Raw genomic sequence first — 21,508 nt, forward strand, 5'->3', positions numbered from 1 at the left:
ATTGTCTTATGGCTATCAGTGAAGGAACTATGCTACAGAACGGAGAATACCCTTGGGAACTTCATAGGTAAGCAACTGTGGAGTTCTTCAGTAGTAGAAGGGGGCTGTGCTTTCTACATTTTGTTATCTGCTCAATATACTTTTCCTGTCAAGCTTTCATGTCTTTTCTCTCACCATGCTTCCTCTAGCCTTGTCTTCTAATTTGTTGTGTAAAGTCGGCAATTAACCAGAAACTGACTAGCAACTAGGTTCTTTAATTTAGTAACAATATCCTAAGTGCCTGCTAGGTCCTAGACACAGATGGAGGTGCCAGGGACATACAGAGGGATGAACGGTGATTCCCCCTTGTCCTCAGAAAGCTCAGTCTTTGATATGATTACAAATCTCTGCATCAGATACTACATAGAGGTATGTAGCCCAGATGGTGAAGGTAATATGGAAGAGAAGGAAGAGGGATACCTAACTTAGGATGGTGAAGATCAGCTTGCTTTTAAGAGGAGATAGTTTGTCAGCTCAGTCTCTCAACCTTTAGGAGCAGTAAGAGTTAAATAGATAAAGAAAATGACTAAAGGTTTTCCAACCAGAGGGTGTAGCAGGTGCAAGATATGAAGGCACATAATCCATAAAACTATGAACAATGGCAGCATGCCAGCTTCAGAGAATGTCCTGAGATGCCCGTGTGGGAGGACCATGAATGGGTAGTAAGATAAAGAAATGTCTTGCTGCAAAAATAATTTTTTTGTAGGTTCCTAGTTATCTTCTGGATATATGAGTTTTTCAAATAGAATCTCAGATAGGTTAAGTACAAATATATGTAAGCGACTGCTACTATATGAAACATATAAAGGAGAGAATTCCTTTCTATTTCTATTTCTATTTCTATTCCACTGAGTAACCAAAGATTCCAACTGACAGGAAAATAGCTTTCTGTCAATAAATATTAGCAAATGAACTGATAATATTAGTATAATTTCAAAAGTACCTTAAACAATAAGAAAGCTTTCATTTAGAGAAATCATTTATCCCTTGTCTATGTAGGTTGATTTTCAAAGATGCTATAATGCTTGAAGTAGTTATTTCAAGACTGGAAGGAAAGGTATGTTAAGGAATAACATTTGGACCATCAGAAAGTATTTTAATTCTAGGAGCACTGAGAAAAATTTTGTACAACTGACACAATGTAGGTTCAAAATAAGTTTTAAAAACACACAATTTAGGGGAAAGGCTTATGGACTTTAAGAAAGTAGAGTAACATGGAGAAAATGTCTAGATAAATCTAATGAATCTGTTGTTTGCCTTCAATCAAGATGTATGGTAAAATATGAAGCTTATTCTACTCTGAATACTAACAGGATATGGGGATCCCTGGGTGGCTCAGCGGTTTAGTGCCTGTCTTGGGCCTGGGGCGTGATCCTGGAGTCCCTGGATCGAGTCCTACATCAGGCTCCCTGCATGGAGCCTGCTTCTCCCTCTGCTTCTCTCTGTCTCTCATGAATAAATAAATAAAATCTTTAAAAAAAATGCTAACAGGATATGGATCCAGATAAAGAGAAACAAAGTCATTATATGTGGCCAGTATAGAACATATAAAAGGACTTTGTGTCATTTCATTTTAGCCCATCAATCTTGGGGATGTAATTATCAGAAGTTGTTATAATTGTGTAGTCTTTTTTTTTTAAGATTTTATTTATTTATTCATGAGAGACACACACAGAGAGGCAGAGACACAGGCAGAGAGAGAAGCAGGCTCCCTGCAGGGAGCCCGATGCAGGACTCGATCCAGGGACTCCAGGATCACACCCTGGGCCAAAGGCAGGTGCTCAACGGCTGAGCCACCAAGGTGTCCCATGTGTAGTCTTTTTAAAAAAAGAAATGTATTTATTTTCATTTGAGAAAGAGAAAGAGAAAGCGAGAGACAGAGAAGAGGAGAGAAGAGAATCCCAGGCAGACTCCCCATTGAGCATGAAGCCTGATGTGGGGCTTGATCTCACAACTCTGAGATCATGACCTGAGCTGAAACCAAAAGTCAGATGCTTAACTGACTGAACCACCCAGGGGCCCCTATAATTGTGTAGTCTTTACAGAGGGGTCATCTATACAAATACCAGATTTAAGAGAGTTAGTTTATTTTTTTAAAGATTTTATTTATTTATTTATTTATTTATTTATTTATTTATTCATTCATTCATTCATGAGAGAGAGAGAGAGAGAGAGAGAGAGAGAGAGAGAGAGAGAGAGGCAGAGACACAGGCAGAGGGAGAAGCAGGCTCCACGCAGGGAGCCCAACTCGGGACTCAATTCTGGGACTCCAGGATCACGCCCTGAGCTAATGGCAGGCGCTAAACCGCTGAGCCACCCAGGGATCCCCAAGAGTTAGTTTAATAGCAACATTTGTTTAAAAACAACTTGGGAGTTGTAGTTGATTGCAAGACTGGTAATGAGCCAGTGGTGTTAAATGGTTGTCCAAGAGGCTAATGCAATTTGGGGAGCCTGATAGAAAATATAAGACCCACAGCAAAAGAAGCAACAGCCCCAAGCTCCTGTGTGCTGGACTGTACCTGTAGTTGTGCTCAGTTTTGGCTCTGTCCTTTGTGCACCATGAAATTCTGCACCAGTTTCTATAAGGAATGGCTAAATTAACCTAGGCAAGTTAATTTGGGTAAGACTTAGGGGTATGTGATAGCTGTCTTTAAACATTTCAATGGCCATCATGTGGAAGGGTTAAAATTGTTCTGTGTGCCTCCAAAAGTCACAATTAACACCACTGGGTGGAAATGATAAGATGACAGATTTCTGTTTAATGCAAAGATGAATGTTTCAGTACTTAAGGAGTTTTCCAAAAATGGAAATACAGTCCTGGAACACAGTGAATTCTTTGCTAATTAAGGAGTTAAACTAGAGCTCAACCTTTGGCTGGGAATTTTATGAAGGAACACAATCACTGGTTATAAGACTGGAGAAATTAAGACGCCCTTGGAATCCTGAGATTCAATGATTCTTTGATTAAATTATATGCTATATCTGATCCTATGATCAGTCCTTCTAATCACAGAAGAAAGTTTTGAATTAGGAAAAAAAAATCAGTTTTTAAAACTATACTCAACTTGCAATTTTTCATATTATTGGAGATGATTAGCTGAAAGAGAATGCAAAACTAGAAGAAAATCTAAACATAATTTAATTTTAGATGGCAATGTCATGAAATAACAATTTAAAGAATACAACTATGACTCTTGGCTCATTTTTCAGAAGATGGTCTATGTTAATGCCACTTTGATGTGTTAGTAATACTGTATTAAATTAAATGAAATATTCTGTGTAAGAGATTATTGTTTTGATATTTATCATTTGTCAGGTATTTGAACTTAATATAAGCATTCATGGAAGATGACAGGTTTGAAAAGGTTCTGCTGGTATTTTTCATATTTTTCCTCTTTGTGAAGGCTGGCAGTCTCTAGAGGTGGAAAACTGAAGGCATTGACTAGAAGAAGACTGATAGGCTGAAGAACTAAGTCATTTGCAAAACTAAGGAACAGAACTAAAAACAGGGCAGCATTCTGGGCATTCTGAGCTGGGGCCTACTGAAGGGAATAAATAAAAATCCAGATTCTTGAATCTGGAATTAGCATCCACCTCTGTATGCTACTGGAGAAAATTTCTATTTTTTAACTTTTCTACTTTTTTTTCTGGCATGGGAATTTTCTAATTATGTTTTGCTTTGGCTAATAATAAAATCAGTCTGCATTCACATCTGCTTGCTCTTCCCAAATACACAGATTGATGGCTCGAGCAGGACTCTTTCCACAAATAAAAAGAGGAAAACAGTATGAAATTAAACATTAGCCACTGATGTAAACCTGAAAGTGGTTAAACCACACGTTTTAGAATGGACTTCGTTTGGCCAGTTCAATGTTATTTATTTCTTTTAAAGTCAGCTCTGTGCCTAACCTGGGGCTTGACTCACAACCCTAAGATTAAGAGTCTCATGATATACCAATTTAGCCAGCCAGGTGTCCCTGGTCAGTTCAACTTTAGAAGTTACTTTGCCCCAGATACCACCTTCTTCCAACACTGTTTTAATCTCTGTATGCAGGGTCACTTCTCTGCCAAGTGGTGGGAATATAAAGAGTAAAAGGACAGAGTCTATTCTTATGGTACTAAAATTTTAGTTCAAACTACAGTTAGTAAATTCACTTCACTTTTTTGGGAGGATGGGTGGATGGAGTGGAATGGGTATGAAATGCTGAGGATGGGCTAATCTTTAGTTTGAAAGTTTCACATAAGCCTGAAAGTGACCAGGTTTTGAAGGGAATTTTTAAAAAAGTGTTCTTACCTCCAGCTACAAGTCCAGATTCCCCTAATTGAATAGCTACCCCAAAGCCCCCAAGTTTAACAGGTGCCGAGTTTTCCTTTGAGGCGAGGAGAACACAGTGGGGCTGAAAAGAAAAACAGACAAACGACAAACCAAAAGTAAGGGTTAATTGAAGAGGAACAATTAAATTTACACAAAACTGAGTAACATGTAGGTAATACATTAAGACCTCCCGGAATTATTTTGGATGCTTGAATTATTTGTGGTATTCTTACTTCTGGTTGATTTCTCCAAAGACTTACCTGCTTTATCCAATGTTTTGCAGGGATTATTTGCTTCTAAGATTAAGGTACCGGTGCTAAGAATTAGGAAGCAAGCATGTTCAAGTATAACAGACATATTTTCTACCTTTTCATGAAATATTCTCTTTTTCTAAGTGACAGTTTACATTTGTTCAAGGAAAATATTTTTTACATCTCTTGCCAAAATGTTTCTTGAAACCTCTGACTTCACCTACAGAGCCACTCTATCTTGGTCGTTAGGGGCTGATGATGGCTCTTTCTTTGTCCACCCTCCGACTATCCTCTTGTTTTTCTTTATTCATTCCATCCCCAAGTAAAAAGAGCCAGATTTAATGACTTTAATTGAATCTTGCTCCTATGGAATTCAATGTTCTCCCTGGGCATGTCTTTTCTCTGGACCTGACCTTTCTCTTCGTGAGAATGAGAGGGGAGAAAGGAGACAACTTGGCTGGCCTCTGGTCCAGGGCAAAGACATCCTTCCCAAGGAGTAGCCGTGAAACCAGGGCTCCCTAAGAATCATTTGCTTCACAGTTACAATGAGAGTTTCTTTGTAGGACCTGGTCTTCTGCATCTGTTTCTTTATAGGACCTTGTTGGGCCTGAAAGCATTTAATTGTGTGGACCTTCAGTCTCTGCTCAAATACTATGCTCTCCAATATGACTGAAGTCACATTGAACCTGCCTTTAAAATATAGGTTAGTGAAAAAAAGCAAACTTCTTCAGGCATGGAGGAGAAAGTATTTTTGTTCTCTCCTATACTTACTCATTTATAAAATGACACAGTGTTAGCTTAGGTTTAGCCTATATGATAGTGGCCCCCCCAAAATCCTGTGCAAAAACAAAACCCTCTGAACTGGTACACCCAGAGAGAAGTTTGATGATGATACACAAAATTGGGAGGGATCCTTACTCTGCTCAAGGAAAGTGTCAGGGTTCTACTTTGAAAGTGGCTCTTTTTGTCCAAAGGCATTTAAAGGTCTTATAATAGAGGCTCTAGCACAAAGAAAGATGAGTCCTTAAATATAAATGTGTGTATGAGCTTGTGTGAAAGAGAAAGAAGGGAGAAGGAAGGCAAGTGTACATGAATGGTGAGTGAGCTGCAGCAAGGGACAAAGTAGCCAGGAGGGTTTATGGGAGAGCAAGCAAAGCTCTGCAGAAACCAGCTCATAAAGATGGCTCTTGGTAAGAACTTTTGGTTTGTTCAAATAGAGATGGATGACAACAGACCTGAAGAAGAAAGCGATAGCCCTAGCATGCTTCTAGTGTGGGGTGCAGTAAAGAAACAAGCCTAGAAAAGGAGGGGTATGATGCAGAGGAAGAATCTATAAACATAGACAGGATCTCCTGGCCAGTTTTGTCACCTTATTAAGGAAAAATAGAAGCTTAAATCAGAATCCCAAAGCATACCCTTTATAGTTTGTTGACTATATTTGTTCTTAAGCTAATGTTACACTGAGATTTATGTAATTCTCATCAGAGTGTGGATTCTGTCATTCGCAATAAATCCTTAAGTCATAAATCTGAGAGATAGAAATTAAGGAAATCAGTACATATAAATAAATATAAGAGACGAGGCTGTGTTAAGTGCTATGAGGTAAAAGCTGGCAAGGAGGTAAATGTCACATGTTTGGGAACTAGTTTAGTAAGGGGGTTGGGTCAGACAAAGCTTCTCTAATAGGGTAATATCTAAACCCAGACCAGAATGAAGGGGCAGAATGGGTCATGTGCAAGCAGGTTCCAAGAGAAGAGAAGAGAATAGTAAGTAGAAAGGCCTAGAAGCATGAGGAGGGTGGGTATGTTTGGAGAAGAGTAAGGAAGCCAGTATATTGGGGGGAAAATGAGCAAGGAGAAGAGTGGTAAGAAATATGATCCAGGTAATCAAAGGCTCTATGATCTAGGACTTGAAGCCACAGCCAGAACCCAGGGTTTTATGCTGAGATGGGAAACCATTGGAAAGTTGTGATCAGGGGAACATTATGAGCCATTTCAGGTTTTGAAAGAATCACTTGGGCTGTTGTATGGTGAAGATATTGTAAGCACATGAATGTTGAAGAAAGGATACCAGGTAGGAGGCTTCTGTGGTTGTCTAGGAAAGAGAAGATGGGGGATTTGAATTAGATTAGAGTGACAGAAGCAGTGATGGCAGCAAGTGGTCATATTCAGGATATGTTCTGGAGGTTAGGCTGATAGGAATTGTTGCTGGATATGCGGTATGAGAGAAAGAGGTAAGTGTGACAATGAGGTTTCTGTTATGAGTAACTGAATGAAAACGAAGATGCCATTTACTAAAACTGGGAACACAGAAGGAAGCATTTATAAGAAGGATGAAGAATTTGGCTTTGCACAAATTGAATGTGAGATCTTAAAAGACGGGAGAGGGAAAACTGGAATTAGAGATATAAATGTGGGGATCAACAGCACACAGTGTTTATAGCCACAGCAATGAGTGAAATAACTCAGGGAGTGAGTATTGATAGAAAAGAGAAGAGGTTGCAAGAATGAGATTTGGTGCACAGCAATGTTTGAGGTCAGGAAGATGACAACAATCTAGCAAAGGAAAGAGAATGTGTAGACAGTGAAGCAGGAGGGAAATCAGAGTAGTCTGATATCCTGAAATGTTAGTGAGAAGCCATTTAAGATGAGAATTGAGAACTGACCATTAGATTTGGCAACCTGGAAGTCCCTGGTGACCAGGATAAGAAGGGTTTTGGTGAGATGATACAGACAAAAATCTCTATTGGACAAGGTTCAAGAAAAATGGGAAAGATGGTGTGGAGATAGTAAATTCAAGTATCTTTCAAAACTTTATTAGGAATACAGAAATGGGAATGGGATGTAACTAAAAGAGAATGAGAAGCGAAGGAAGTTTCCTTTTAAAAACTTTAGAATTTGCAATCAGAGAAAATACTTTATTAAACCTCCATGTACCTATCTCCCAGCTTTTTTAAAAAAAGATTTTACTTATTTGAGAGAGTGAGCTAGAGAGAGCGAGCATGCGTGCACTCAAACAGGGAGGGGCAGGGGGAGAGGGAGGAGCAGGCTCCCCACTGAGCAGGGAGCCCAATGTGGGGCTTGATCCCAGAATCCTGGGATCATGACCTGAGCTAAAGGCAGATGCTTAACCCATTGAGCCATGCAGGTGCCCCCTATTTCCCAGCTTTAACAGTTACTGACATTCTGCCCTTCTTGCTTCACCTATCCCATTTTTTGTTGCTGAAGTCTTTTAAAACAAGTATAATTTCACCTGCTATTAGTTCAGTATTTCTAAACAGGTGACTTGAAAAAATAACCATATTATCATATGCAATACACGAATAATTCTTTAATATCATCTAATACCAATCTACATTCAATTTTCCCTATCTCAAAGATGGGTTGTGTGTGTGTGTGTGTGTGTGTGTTTACAGTTGGTTAGTTCAAAGTGGTATTTAATTTAAGGCCCATATATTGCATCTGATGGTTATAGGTCTTACATCTCTCTGACTCTATACTGTATCCTCCTCTTAGTTTTTTAGAAAAGGTTCGTGCCATTGATTTGTTAAGATACTAGGTAATTTCCCCTGTAGAATCTTCTATAATCTGAACTTGGCTAACAGCACCTACATAGTATCATTTAATATGTTTCTGTATTTTCTATAAATTAGATCTAGAAGTTAGATCTAGAAGCATGATTAGAATCACATTCAATTTTAGTTTTTTTCACTAATACTTTGGTTTTTTTGTAACACATCAGAAAGAACATAATGTCTGGCTGTCCTATTTTTAGTGGCAGGACTGGTCAGTGGGTTCAGGTAATGTCTGCCCTGATCCATCGTTACAAAGTTCACCATTGACTTTTCTTTCATGATTTTAGCAGCCAATGTTGCCCAGTTCCATAATTAGGATTTCCAAAATGGAAGTTTTCTCTGATATTTTGTTATGAAGACTATCAAAAACAGAGAAAACTTTTAAGAACTATAAATAGCCACATATTCACCACATAGATTCTATAATGAACATTTTGCTACATTTGCTTTATCAAATATCTATTCATCCCTCTATCCAACCATCTGTCCATCTTTTCACTATAATTCAGCACATGTCATTAGAGTTTAATATTTTTTTTTGAGGGAAAGAGAGAGAGCAAGCAAGTGCATGTGGTGGGGAGTGAAGGGCAGAGAATGTTAAGCAGACTCCATACTAAGTGTGAAGCCTGATATGGGGCCCAATCTCATAATCCTAAAATCATGACCTGAGCCAAAATCAAGAGTTGGACACTTATCCAACTGAGCCACCCAGGTGCCCCTTGAGTTTAATATTTAAAATTATGTTTAAGGTAAAATTTATATGCTGTGAAATTCACAAATCTTAAGAGTACCATTGGTGAGTTTTACCAACTTGCATAGAACTATGTAATCTGTATCCCAATCAAGCTGTTATCATCCCAGAAACCTCCTTCACCCACTTTCCACTCAATCTCTGCTGCCACACCCCCAGTGCAAATGACTAGTCTGATATTTTTCACAAGTTTGTTTTGCTTTTACTACAACTGCATATACATAAAGCCATAGAGTATGTACTCTTTTATGTAAGGCTTCTCTCACTCAGCATGTTTCTGAGATTCATCCATTTTGTTGTGATCAGTGGTTCATTTCTTCTATTGCTGAGTAAATATCCCCTTGTATGAATATACTTCAGTTTGTCCATTCTCCTATTGAGGGACATTTGGGCTGTTTCTAGTTTTGGGATATTATGACTAAAGCTGCTATGAACAATTTCCAGAATAGTAAGTTGGTTGCTAGGCAACCTCCAATGGTAATTAATAAAGGGTTTTTTGGGTATTATTATGAGGGAGAGGGAGAGATCCTCAAGCAGACTCCATGCCAAGTGTGGAGCCCAATGTGGAGCTCCATCTCACAACCCTGAGATCATGACCTGAGGGTGAAATCAAGGGTCAGACGCCTAACCGACTGAGCCACCCAGCAGCCCCCAAACTCAATCTATTTAAAGACACTTAAAAGAATTCTACTTGTGGTTATGCTTTCAGTTTGGTACCCAGTGGGGCCTATTTGTCTGAATTAGATTTTGACTTGATTTGATGTTTTGATTATATAAAACAAGTATATGGGTGCCTGGGTGGCTCAGTCAGTTAAACATCTGCCTTTGGCTCAGGTCATGATTTCAGGGTCTTGGGATCAAGCCCCACATTGGGCTCCCCACTCAGCAAGGAGTTTGTCCCTCTCCCTCTGCTCCTCACCCTGTATTCATGTGCACACTCTGTGTCTCAAATAAATAAAATCTTAAAAATGTACGTAATTCCAAAGTTGAAACTGTAAACATATTCCATTTAGAGAGGTCCAGCTTTTATACCTTTTCTTTCCTCTTAATCTCTCCTTCCTCTTTCCTAAGTATTTGTATTATTTTTGGGCTTATCCTTCCATTGTTTTGTTACCTTTTATGGAAATAAGAAAATACACATTAATATTCAAAAGTTTCACATAAAAACATGATTGAGGACTCCATAGCAGTATCTAGATTTTCAAGGAGCTTTGTTTTTGTTTGAGAGAGAGACAATTGTGTGCTGATGGGAAAGACCCTGTGGAGAGGAAAACATGATCCCAGGAGGAAGAAGGGATGGAATATAGTGTGCAGGTGGGGAGAGGGGGTTGGCCTCAGTGATAGTGAGGAAGGCAGGGTATGGGAGCACCTGTAGATGCAAGCAGATGGGTATATAGGAATATGAGGAACTTCTCTTCTGAGTACTTCTGTTTTCTATTTACTTTGAAATAAAAGTGATCATCAGGCAGGAGTGGGGAAGGAGAGGGGGTTGTTGGCAACTTGAGAAGAGTGACAGTGTGAAGAAATATTTTCAAAGAATGGAACAATGACTTGACTAAGGTAGTGGTTCTCAAACTTCAGCCTCAGAATCACACAGGTTTGTTGGCTTCCACCCCCAGAGTTTCTGATTCATAAGGTTTGACATGAGGTCAAGAACATGCATTTCTAATAAGTTCTTGAGTGTTGTTGATGCTACTGGTCTGGAAGCCATGCTTTGAGAACCAACAGACTAAGGAAATAGAGCAGGACTGCTGGCAGCACAAGGGCCCACTTGAGGTTTGTGGTCATGAATGTAAAGTGAGAACAATCAAAACGACTGGGTGTTTGTACCCAGTAGTCCTTATTTCAGCCAGTAGGGTTCAGGTCTGGAGTAGGTGGTTAGCTGAATTTAACCAGGGTTGGATTTAGATAAAGAGAGGATGGTGATATCAGTAATGGATGGGGCCAAATGTATCTATGTATTTATGCTTTTCTACTTCTATCTCTATATATAACAAGCTAAGATACCAATAAAGTAGGAAAAGGATACATAAGAATGAGCTAAGAACAGAGAGACAGAAAGTAGACAGCTTAGAATGAATAGGAAAAAGCTCATGTTAAGGAAGAACCAGAAAAAGATTACAGATCTTCCTCAATATGCAATGGGGTCATGTCCTGATAAATCCATCATACATTGAAAATACTGTAAGTTGAAAAAGCATTTATACCTAACCTTCCGAATCTCATAGCTTAGCCTAGCCTACCTTAAACATGATCAGAACACTTACATTAGCTTCCAGTTGGGCAAACTCATCTGACACAAAGCATATTTTATAATAAAGTGCTAAATATCTCATGTGATTTTTTGGATACTACACCCAAAGTGAAAAAGAGAATGACTGTAATGGGTATAGAATGGTTATAAGTGTATCAGTTATTGACTCTCATGATGGTGAAACTGATTGGGAGATACTGCCCAGCAACATGACAGAGGACCATGCCACATATCCCTTGCTGGGAAGAGATCAAAATTTGAACTGCAGTTTCTACTGAATGCATATTGCTTTTGTGCCACTGCAAAGTCAAAAAATCCTAAGTTGAACCACTGTAAGTTGGGGACTGCATGTATACTCAAATATGGTCATAGTAGGGCCACCAGGGCACTTAAGATTAAAACAGAATTGGTTATTTCGAAAACTGGGATGCCTGGGTGGCTCAGTGGTTAAGTGCCAGCCTTCTGCCCAGGGCGTGATCCTGGAGTCCCGGGATCAAGTCCCACGTCGGGCTCCCTGCATGGAGCCTGCTTCTCTCTCTGCCTGTATCTCTGCCTCTCTCTCTTTCTGTGTCTCTCATGAATAAATAAATAAAATCTTAAAAAAAAAAAGAAAAAACAGAGGCTAGGGTGTGGAAAAACAGTTAGTACAATATAAAAATATTTATATTAGATTTAGTGAAATAGAATGCTAAAAAATACCTAATTAGTTCTACAAAAAATTCTGCCAGGATCACAAAAAAATACATTTGCACAGCCATGTTTATCGCATTATTATTCACAACAGCCAAGAGGTGGAAGTAACTCAAATGTCCACTGACAGATAAATAAAGAAAATGTGATATATGCACATACAATGAAACATTATGCAGCCTTAAAAAAAAGGAAGTTCTGTCATATGCTAGAATATGGGTGAATCTTGAGGATATTATGCTAAACGAAAAAAGCCAGTCAGAAAAGGACAGATGCAGTATGATTCCACTCAAATGAATTATCTACAATAGCCAAGTCACATAAAGTAGAAAGGTAACTGCCAACAGAGTTTCAGTTTCGGGTGATGAAAAAGTTCCAGAGATCTGCTGCACAACAATATATATATATATTTTACACTCCTGAACTGTTTAAAAATAATTAAGATAGCAAGTTTAATATTGTGTGGTTGTTTTTGTTGTTGTTTACCACACACACACAAAATTCCTGCCAGACCAAAACGGTAAGTCTCTTCCTTCTCAGGCGTTCAAAGGGGAAGTAAGAGCTATGACATATTTTCATCCTAGCAATTTTAAAATATTCTGTCCCAGGTGTAATATTCATAACAACAACAAAAAAGCCCTGGAGAATATGCATTTAAAAGAGTGAATGTATCCAGAAATAATTAAAATGTTAGATAAAGCCCAGTGAGTTAAATATTATTTAGTGTAAACAAAGCTGCAGGGTAACGATTATATGGGGAGAATAAAAACTAATCTTTCATTTCAGATGACAATGAAAAAAGGGAAATGCCATGAAATTGCAGAGCCAGCAGATACATAGATGGACAGTCATTAAATACTGGACTGGGACCAAAATAAAAACTGTAGAATTCCTTTATTATTATCTTTAAAAACAGAGATTTCAATTTACTTGGGAGAATTTATCGTAGTGACAAAAAGGGGAGAATACCATCACAGATCTCATCTAGTCCTAAGATTGTAACACTGTTTTAGAAAATAAATCCAAGGTCTTAAAGGAATACATGAAAGTCTACTAAAATAACACACAGATCAAATAAAGCTTAAAAAACTAAGGAATAAAATAATTCATTACTGATGTTAGTACATTCAATACAGGAATGCCATTTTATGTGAATAACTTAATTTTTAAAATGAATCATGAAAGAAATAGATATTCAGTGCTTACTATGCATCATTTCTTAGGCAAAAATAGAAAATGCATAATTATGCTTAGAATTCGTAAAACTTCTTTATTTGGGGGTATAAGGGAAGACTTCCTACGATTGTCAAGGTGAAAGGTATTCACAGAAAAGATAAAAATAATTTTATGAAGTGTTGACTGAGCTTACACATAAAGTGGTTGCATGCTGGTGGGCTTTTTACCATTTTCACAAGGAATCAGAGGAACAGCATATTGAAAAAAGAAAGAAAAGGGAAAAAATCCCCAACCTTATTACTACATGCAAATTAAAAAAAAAAAAAAACAAAACGACCTCAACCAATTGTACCACGACCGGATGGAGGAGCCCAGCTGACACAGAAAGACAAGTCTCTGTGTTTAGGGAAGCTTAGTGTTCTGCTTTTACTGCATGAGAGCCTGACCTGTGAGTACTCCTTGATTTCAACTATATAAATGACCCATTATTTCGGTTAAAATGTGATGATCTGAATACTAAAAGTGAAACCTGCTTCAATTGACTAGTGCTTTGCTTTTTAGAGCCCTGAGTAAACTGCTTGAATGACCCCTCTGCCTTGATTTGACTTAAAATGAGGCTGTCTTCTTAGTTACTGGAAGACACTGTGGGTACTGAAGCTTATACTACCAATACTGTCACATTGCTTATACTGTCCTTTGTGTATTGCCATAAAGACTTGGAGAACCACTTGAACTCATGAGAAGTTATTGTCGTGTGCAACAAATTTTATCTCCAATGTATTATAAATGATCACTTGTTAACTTTATTGTTTTGTTGTCTCCCTATTTGCACTGGCTATACTTTATTATATTGTGATTATTTTACGATAATTGCCAGATGAAATAAATGTTAAGTTTGGTGTTTCAGAAGTAAATAAGGTGAATATTAGAGAAAAGAAAAAGCAAAATACATGTGAGTTAATTCAGCTGAAATTTTCTAAAATGTGTTGTTTTTAGACACAGTTAAGTTTATAACAAAAACCTAAAATACTACTAATAGTATGATTTCCATAGTAACATGCTTGCAATTTTTATTCTGTATGCAGCAATTAATGCAATTTTTGAAGCATGGCCTGAATGATTCAGCTGCTACCAAATCAAACTACAGGGAAAGGTTGCTACCACTGCCAAGTAGGTATGTATTTTCACATAGCAACGTGATGTTTTCACAAACATACCCAGAGTGCCATTTACAAAGCTTTTGCTCTTTGGAGGCCACAGTGGAATCTGCTGGGTGCTGCCCTCTAGTACAGAAGTTCCATCATGAGCCAGTTGAAAACCATTGGCCGGCGGGGTGATGGTGCTGGGTACGATGCAGCACTCACATAGGGGACAAACTTCAGGATTTGTCAAGTAACAACCTTAAAAAACCCTTTTTCCATCTACTATCAGAAAACCATTGTGACCACTTCAATACAGTACACAAATCACAAGTAATACCCATGGGGAAATTAGTCCACTACATGAACACCAGTGGTTTGTTTCTTGTCCTCATTGGCCAGTGTTAACAAATCAAATGAGTCGTTTTTAATACATCAATAAATGGCCTTAAGAACAGGGAGAGATTGACACAGTGTAATGGAGGTGAAAATCAGCCATTAAGTGTAAAACAGAATCTAATCTGTTAATTCGTTAGTAAATGACTGGACACCAGCCATCTAATACACAGCTCTAAATGATGGGCACTATTACTATTTAAATAAATGCATTGCTTTTGCCTTATTTTCTTTAAGCTTACAAATAAAGCGAAACCGGAAAGGTTTATTGGCAACCCTGTCCAACTATTATTGATTTATTTTATTGGAAGATTAGAGCTGGGGCAAATGGTTTCAGGATATATGCTTTGTGCTAACAGCTTTCTAGAAATATCTTGATGATGGCTTGCAGGCCTAGAAGTAAGTTTGAAATGATATGCTCTGGGAGATGTGTTGAATGTTCTGATGAATAATTTATGATTCTGTCAATTCTGGACTTAACTTACTAAAATGGACAGAGCAAATGAAAAGATTAATACCTTTTCCAAAGAAGAAAAACTAGAAAGTATAATCCCTTCTTAAAATTACTAGTGTGAGGGACAATTGGCTGGCTCAGTCAGTAGAGTATGTGACTCTTATTCTGGAAGTTGTGAGTTTTAGCCCCATGTTGGATGTAGAGATTACTTAAAAATAAAGTCTTTTAAAAAATTGCTAATGCAGATAATGTTAAAGGAATCATGTCCAAATACTGCTGACAGAACTCAGCATTAAAAAAGGAAATGCTGATCCTACGTGATTAGGAGGAGTGAGGTTTAGCGAAAAGGATCATGGACCCTAAAAGCTAGTCAGATCTGAGCCCCAGCTTGGGTACTGCCATTTAAGAGCTGTGTGGTCCTAGGTAAAGTTCACAACCTTTTCATCTCTCATTACGTCTTTTTTTTTCTTTTAAAGATTTTATTTATTTTTTCATGAGAGACACATACAGAGAGAGAGGCAGAGACACAGGCAGAGGGAGAAGCAGGCTCCATACAAGGAGCCCGACATGGGACTCGATCCCAGGACTCTAGGATCACACTCTGGGGGGGAAGGCAGGCATTAAACCACTGAGCCACCCAGGGATCCCCACATTACGGTCTTCTGTAATACTTAGATCACAAGGTTACTATAAGGATTAGGCAAATGAAGTAATATAAATGTGCTTAACCCACTGCCTGGTGCACAGCAACTGCTAAATAAATATTAGTTAATGGTCCAGCCATCTAGCTCAAGGGTTCACTACTGGCTGCACATTAGAATCCCCTGAGGACCTTTTGAAGGAAACCATTGCCTGGAGCCCATTCCAGACCAATTAAATCAGAATATCTGGGGTTGGAGCCAGGCACTGGTATCCTTAAAAAGCCCTCAAAGGGATTCTAATATGTAGCCCAGATTGAGAGCCGCCGAGTGTCTCTTCTGCAAATGACCCAACCAGTGTCAGTCTTGAGATCTCTGGTGGTAAGACCCCCACTGCCTCCCAAGATAGACTGTTTCATTCTAAAACAGCATTTCCTTAATTGGAGGCAACATCTGTCTCTGCAGTTCTACTCATTAGTCCTTGTTCTGCTTTCTGAAAACACAGATCACAAGGTGCAATCCTTTTCTCTGTGGCTTTGCAAAGCTTTCCCATCACCAGGGTAAGGTGCCTGTTTCCTTCAGCTCACTCCTATGACATGAATTGGGCTTTTCTCCCCCATTTGTTCTGTGGCAGTTTTCAAGTGTGCTGTTGGGATGAAACACTGCATTCCAGGTGAGGTTCTGCTGGCTTGGGGCAGGCAGTAACACCCTTCAGATTAGTAGTAGCGGTCTTCACTTAAGACACTCCCTGTCTATGACTTCAACCAAAGAATGGGGTTAGTTTTTGCTGCAGTCACAACAGGCTGTCAACACAGCAACGATGGTCAATTGCAATTTCGTTTCTTAATGTGCTAAAGCCCCTCCTGTTCTTGAACAACTGATTTTTGAGATCCACTTGGAGAACTTCACCTATACTTTTCTACTAAATTCCCTCTTTCATTCAATAATATTTATTGGGCTGAGCACTTGGTACAGAGGTAAACAAAAAAGATGAGGTTCCTAATCCTAATGGAGTTTAAAATGCAGCATGGGAGAAGGAAATAAAAAAAGAACTGCTTACAGAGGAGTTCTTACAGTCATTTCAGCTATCTGAGCTCTCAAAATCATGTCACTTGCCATCAAGTGCCCTTTCACTGGTGGTTATGAGAGGTTTCCACCTGAGCTTCTGCAAGCTCCCCACGTAACCACAGGAAGCTAATCCCTCCTTCAGGCACTCTTTTCCTCTTCCTGGTAATCCAGATCGCATTTACCAGCTTAATTTTTTGGCAGCTTGCCATTCTTCCTCGATGGCCCTTTCCTTCTAGAATCTCAAATCACCAAAGACACGCCTGTAAGTTTCTATAAATGTTGCGAACATCACTCTTCCTGCAGTTGAGACACAGGATAGAGACTAGACTTGCCTCCTGCCTCCCTCTCTCCATGGACCTGAGCTCTGGTGACAGGCTCTTATCAGGGATTACATAACTTCCTCTTCATGAGTAGGTTCCTTTTCCCTGGAATCAATTTTCTCTCTTTGACAACATTTTAAGCTGGAATTTTACCCTCCATGACATGAGTTCTTCTCTATCAAATTAGAGATAGGATTTCAAGAAAGGCTACGTTCTTCCAAATGTTTTTTTCTGCGTAGCATGTGACATCAAGAAGTTACTGTAATTCAAATCCCACATGCCTACAAAAAGGTTTACTGAGAGCAGGATCTTGGTCTTGTTCACCTTCATTTTCCATGTAGTATTTAGCCAGGTGTAGAAAATTTACTACAATGAGATTAGTCCAAAGGTGTTTTTTTAAAAGTCAATTTTCATGGAGTACTTTTATGTGCTAGGGTTAAGCTCTTCATACACATTTTACATTTCTATAGGTAAGAAAAATGAGACTTAGAAAAGATTAATTGGTTGAATCAAGGTCACAGAGTTAGTCTGGTTCTGGTAACCTTGCTCTGAACATCTTTATGTTACATCTGCCAAGAGGCTGCTATAGAGAAATGGGGCAGTCACTAAGAAAGGAAAGGGATAAGGCCTCCTGGAACCCTCTCTTCGTGTCTTCTAGCTCCTTATTATGGCCTCTCAGACTGAATTCTTCATAGTAGTCAATGCCCAGGAAAGGGCCAAGAACAGGTAGCATTGTTAACATTCTCTGCTGCCACAAACAAGTGTAGTTCATACACTGTCTCTGACAAGGTTCTAGCAACAGTTGCAAGTTACCTAACTCAGGGCATAGTAAACTGCAGTTAGTTATTTCAAAATCCTGGAATGCACATCCTGTTTTCCATCTACATTATCACTGTACGTTTCTAGGTCAGGAGACTGCCTGGCCTAATTGGCAGACACTGCCGCCCACTTGCTTGCTTGGCTACTTTACTCTCTGGTTGCAGGGTTACAAGAATCTGTCTAACGTGCTCTGCTCTTTTGGTCAGCCTGTCCTGTAGGCAAATGATTTTTAATATATCCAACTTGGTCTTAGGTTGTAAAAGAAGAAATTGAGGACTTTTTCCTTTATTCTCACCCTGGAATGGAAGACTGCCACAGTTTATCTGTCCTATACTGTGTAACACCCTTTCTTAGTCAAAAGGAATGAATACCATTTACAAGGGAAGGCGTCAAGGCATGGAGCTGGGCAGGGGTCAGCAGTGGGCCCAACGCACTCATGGCTGTAACTACCTTTAGGTAAACTGACCCTTATCTTTGAACAATGGGAGCTGTCATTTCTCTTGACCTCGATCTCTATTCTCATTGCAAACTCCCCAGGGAAGGTTAAATAAAACAAACCTTGAAGTATACCAGAGCCATAGGAAAGGTTAGAGCAGGACATTCCCGAAGACTCTACTACATTTACTGCTTGTTTTATGAGACCGTAATGCTGCTACATACCTAGTGTAGATACTCAATGTTCCTCACATCTAAAAATAATTTATTATTTGAACTTTGAGTTAAAGTGACTGTTACTAAAATGGCAAATGACTCAGTGGTGCAATTCTGTTGTAGGCAAAATCTGAAGACATAAAAGCTACACACAAGGAACATGCCACTTAGCACCTCCACTTTTTGACGCCTACACCGGACAATGAGAAGTCACATGTAACAACGACGACCACTTCAGCCCACAGCTGGCCTTACTCCTCCCAGGAAGTGATCGTAATGGCTAACCAAAGCAGTCATGTCCCAGGAAATAACTGTTCCATGGATGAGAAACTACTCTCTAGCATGCTAACAATATCCTACTCTGTCATTTTCATCGTGGGACTAATTGGAAACATAATTGCCCTCTATGTATTTCTGGGTATCCACCGCAAAAGAAATTCCATACAGATTTACCTTCTGAATGTAGCCATTGCAGATCTCTTACTGATCTTCTGCCTGCCTTTCCGAATAATGTATCACATTAATGGGAACCAGTGGACACTTGGTGTGATCCTTTGTAAGGTTGTGGGAACACTATTTTATATGAACATGTACATTAGCATTATTTTGCTTGGATTCATCAGTTTGGATCGCTACATAAAAATTAATCGGTCTATACAACAACGGAGGACAACAACAACTAAACAAAGTATTTACGTTTGCTGTATAGTATGGATAGTTGCTCTTGGTGTATTTTTAGTTATGATTATTTTAACCCCTAAGAGAAGAGATCATGATTCCACAATGTGTTTCCATTATAGAGAGAAGCGTAATGCCAAAGGAGAAGCAATTTTTAACTATGCCCTTGTGGTAATGTTTTGGCTAATTTTCTTACTAATAATCCTTTCATATATTAAGATCGGCAAGAATCTACTGAGGATTTCCAAAAGGAGGTCAAAATTTCCCAACTCTGGTAAATATGCCAAAACAGCCCGGAATTCCTTTATCGTACTTATCATTTTTACTGTATGTTTTGTTCCCTATCATGCCTTCCGATTTGTCTATATTTCTTCACAGCTAAATGGGTCTTCTTGCTATTGGAAGGAAATCATTCACAAAACCAACGAGATCATGTTGGTTTTCTCATCTTTCAATAGCTGCTTAGATCCAGTCATGTATTTCCTGATGTCCAGTAACATCCGCAAAATAATGTGCCAACTTCTTTCTAGACGATTTCAAGGGGAAGCAAGCAGAAGTGAAAGTACTTCAGAATTTAAACCAGGATATTCCCTGCATGATACATCTGTTGCAGCTAAAATTCAGCCTACTTCTTAAAGCACTTGAGGTAAACACATTAAAAAGAATGAGAAAATATAACTTCTTAATACCTTAAAGAACTAAAATTTATGAAACAAAGCTCTAGCATTTGCAAAGCTCAGATCTGCTCAAAGCTCTTTGCTTATTTGTGATATTTCATTTGCTTAGTTGTAAAATCTTTCAAGGAAAAGAAAAGTTCATACTCATCACTAGATTTTAAATCTGTATGTAAAATCTTTTCAAAATATGCTGTTAAGCTAATACTCTTAACATAGATTATAAAGTTACATGAAATTTATGGTTTTAACAACAGAATAATTAAAATGTCATGGTTTCTCAAGCCACTAACATACTTACTCAAAATCAAGCACTTAATACTAATTTAAGGTATGCTTAAAAGTAAGTTAGGGGGATGCCTGGGTAGCTGAGCGATTGAGTGTCTTTGGCTCAGGGCGTGATCCCAGTTTAGGGATTGAGTCCCACATTGGGCTCCCCACAGGAAGCCTGCTTCTCCCTCTGCCTATGTCTTTGCCTCTCTCTCTGTTTTTCTCATGAGTAAATAAATAAAATCTTAAAAAAATAAAAATAAAATTAAGTTAAATGATTGGCAGACCGACAAAAATGTTAGAAAATGTCTGTTCTTTGTCATTTAAAAAGCCTGTATAATTTGCTACCTTATTCATTTATGCCTAAACCATGATTAACAGATGAAATAAAATTCTAATTAAAAATGAAATCATCCATTATCTATCACTGATCAAATAATAAGAATTTAAACACTACACAGTAAAATCTAACAACAGACAAGCTAAGGAATGATAACCTACCAACAAGACTTGAACCCACACCTTACTTAAAACAGATTTGTAAATGACTCTGCCATCTTGGACCACACTTTGATAGAGTAAAATTGAAAATAGGCACACTCTTAGGATCTGCCAAGTCTGCTACTGGGCATACACCCGACAGAACCACTCACACACATATATAAGAAAACAATTGGAAACAATTTGACTATGCATCAGCAAAGGAATGGAGAAATAAATTGTGGCTTATTCACAAAATAGAGTATTACACAGTGCTTCAATGAAATAAATTATACCTGCATGCATCAACATGGAAAATTATAAAAAACAACGTTGAATAGAAATCAACCCTCCCAAATCCAACTGCAAAAGGGTACACACCATGTGAAATCATTTATGTAAAATACAAAACATATAAAATACCATATAGATATGCAATACAAGTACAAAATGTGCATAATATACACAGCATAACATCCCAACTTAATGGTTATAGCTGGAGTGATTTGAAGCAAACATGGCAAAATGTTAATGTCTGTTAACCTATGTGATAGTACTTGGGTATTTGTTCTATTATTTTTGGTATATTCTTGAGTGTTTGAAATATTTCATACTAACAATATTTTTGGTATATTCCTGAGTGTTTGAAATATTTTATACTAACAAAGACAACTTACAGATTAGAATTAAAGGGAGAAAATTCTGAAGTTTTCATGCATGCTCAAAATTAATTGGAGAGTAAGCTCTAAAAGAAAGGGCTCTTATTTGGCAAGGGCTCTTGAGAGCTTAGTGCACTGCGAGGCACACAGGCGACTAACAGGTATCTGTTGAATAACTGAATGAATGAACGAATGAGCAGATGAATGAGATG

At 38.4% G+C, this 21,508-nt stretch overlaps 2 protein-coding genes across 22 annotated transcripts in view; one reads left to right on the plus strand and one right to left on the minus strand.

Annotated features, from left to right (window-relative positions):
* The window catches only part of CASK (calcium/calmodulin dependent serine protein kinase), a 351,423-nt gene that overhangs the window by 134,009 nt on the left and 195,906 nt on the right, over positions 1–21,508 (minus strand). For all 21 annotated transcript variants that reach the window (XM_072743849.1, XM_072743848.1, XM_072743845.1 and 18 more), the window contains exon 6: positions 4,334–4,436. In XM_072743849.1, coding sequence (XP_072599950.1) covers positions 4,334–4,436 — 103 coding nt within the window. The remainder of the gene's footprint in view (positions 1–4,333; positions 4,437–21,508) is intronic.
* GPR34 (G protein-coupled receptor 34) lies at positions 13,434–20,567 on the plus strand. Its single transcript, XM_026012241.2, has 3 exons — positions 13,434–13,498; positions 14,136–14,224; positions 18,659–20,567. Exon 3 carries the CDS (start codon positions 18,812–18,814, stop codon positions 19,847–19,849), a length of 1,038 nt encoding a protein of 345 aa, XP_025868026.1. The 5' UTR covers positions 13,434–13,498; positions 14,136–14,224; positions 18,659–18,811; the 3' UTR covers positions 19,850–20,567.

The sequence above is a fragment of the Vulpes vulpes genome, chromosome X (genome assembly GCF_048418805.1).
Source record: "Vulpes vulpes isolate BD-2025 chromosome X, VulVul3, whole genome shotgun sequence".
In the NCBI taxonomy this organism is placed as follows: Eukaryota; Metazoa; Chordata; class Mammalia; order Carnivora; family Canidae; genus Vulpes; species Vulpes vulpes.

Bases quoted from the DNA above. Each gene is read 5' to 3' on its own strand.
- GPR34 (XM_026012241.2), top strand. From the start codon at position 18,812: ATGGCTAACCAAAGCAGTCATGTCCCAGGAAATAACTGTTCCATGGAT.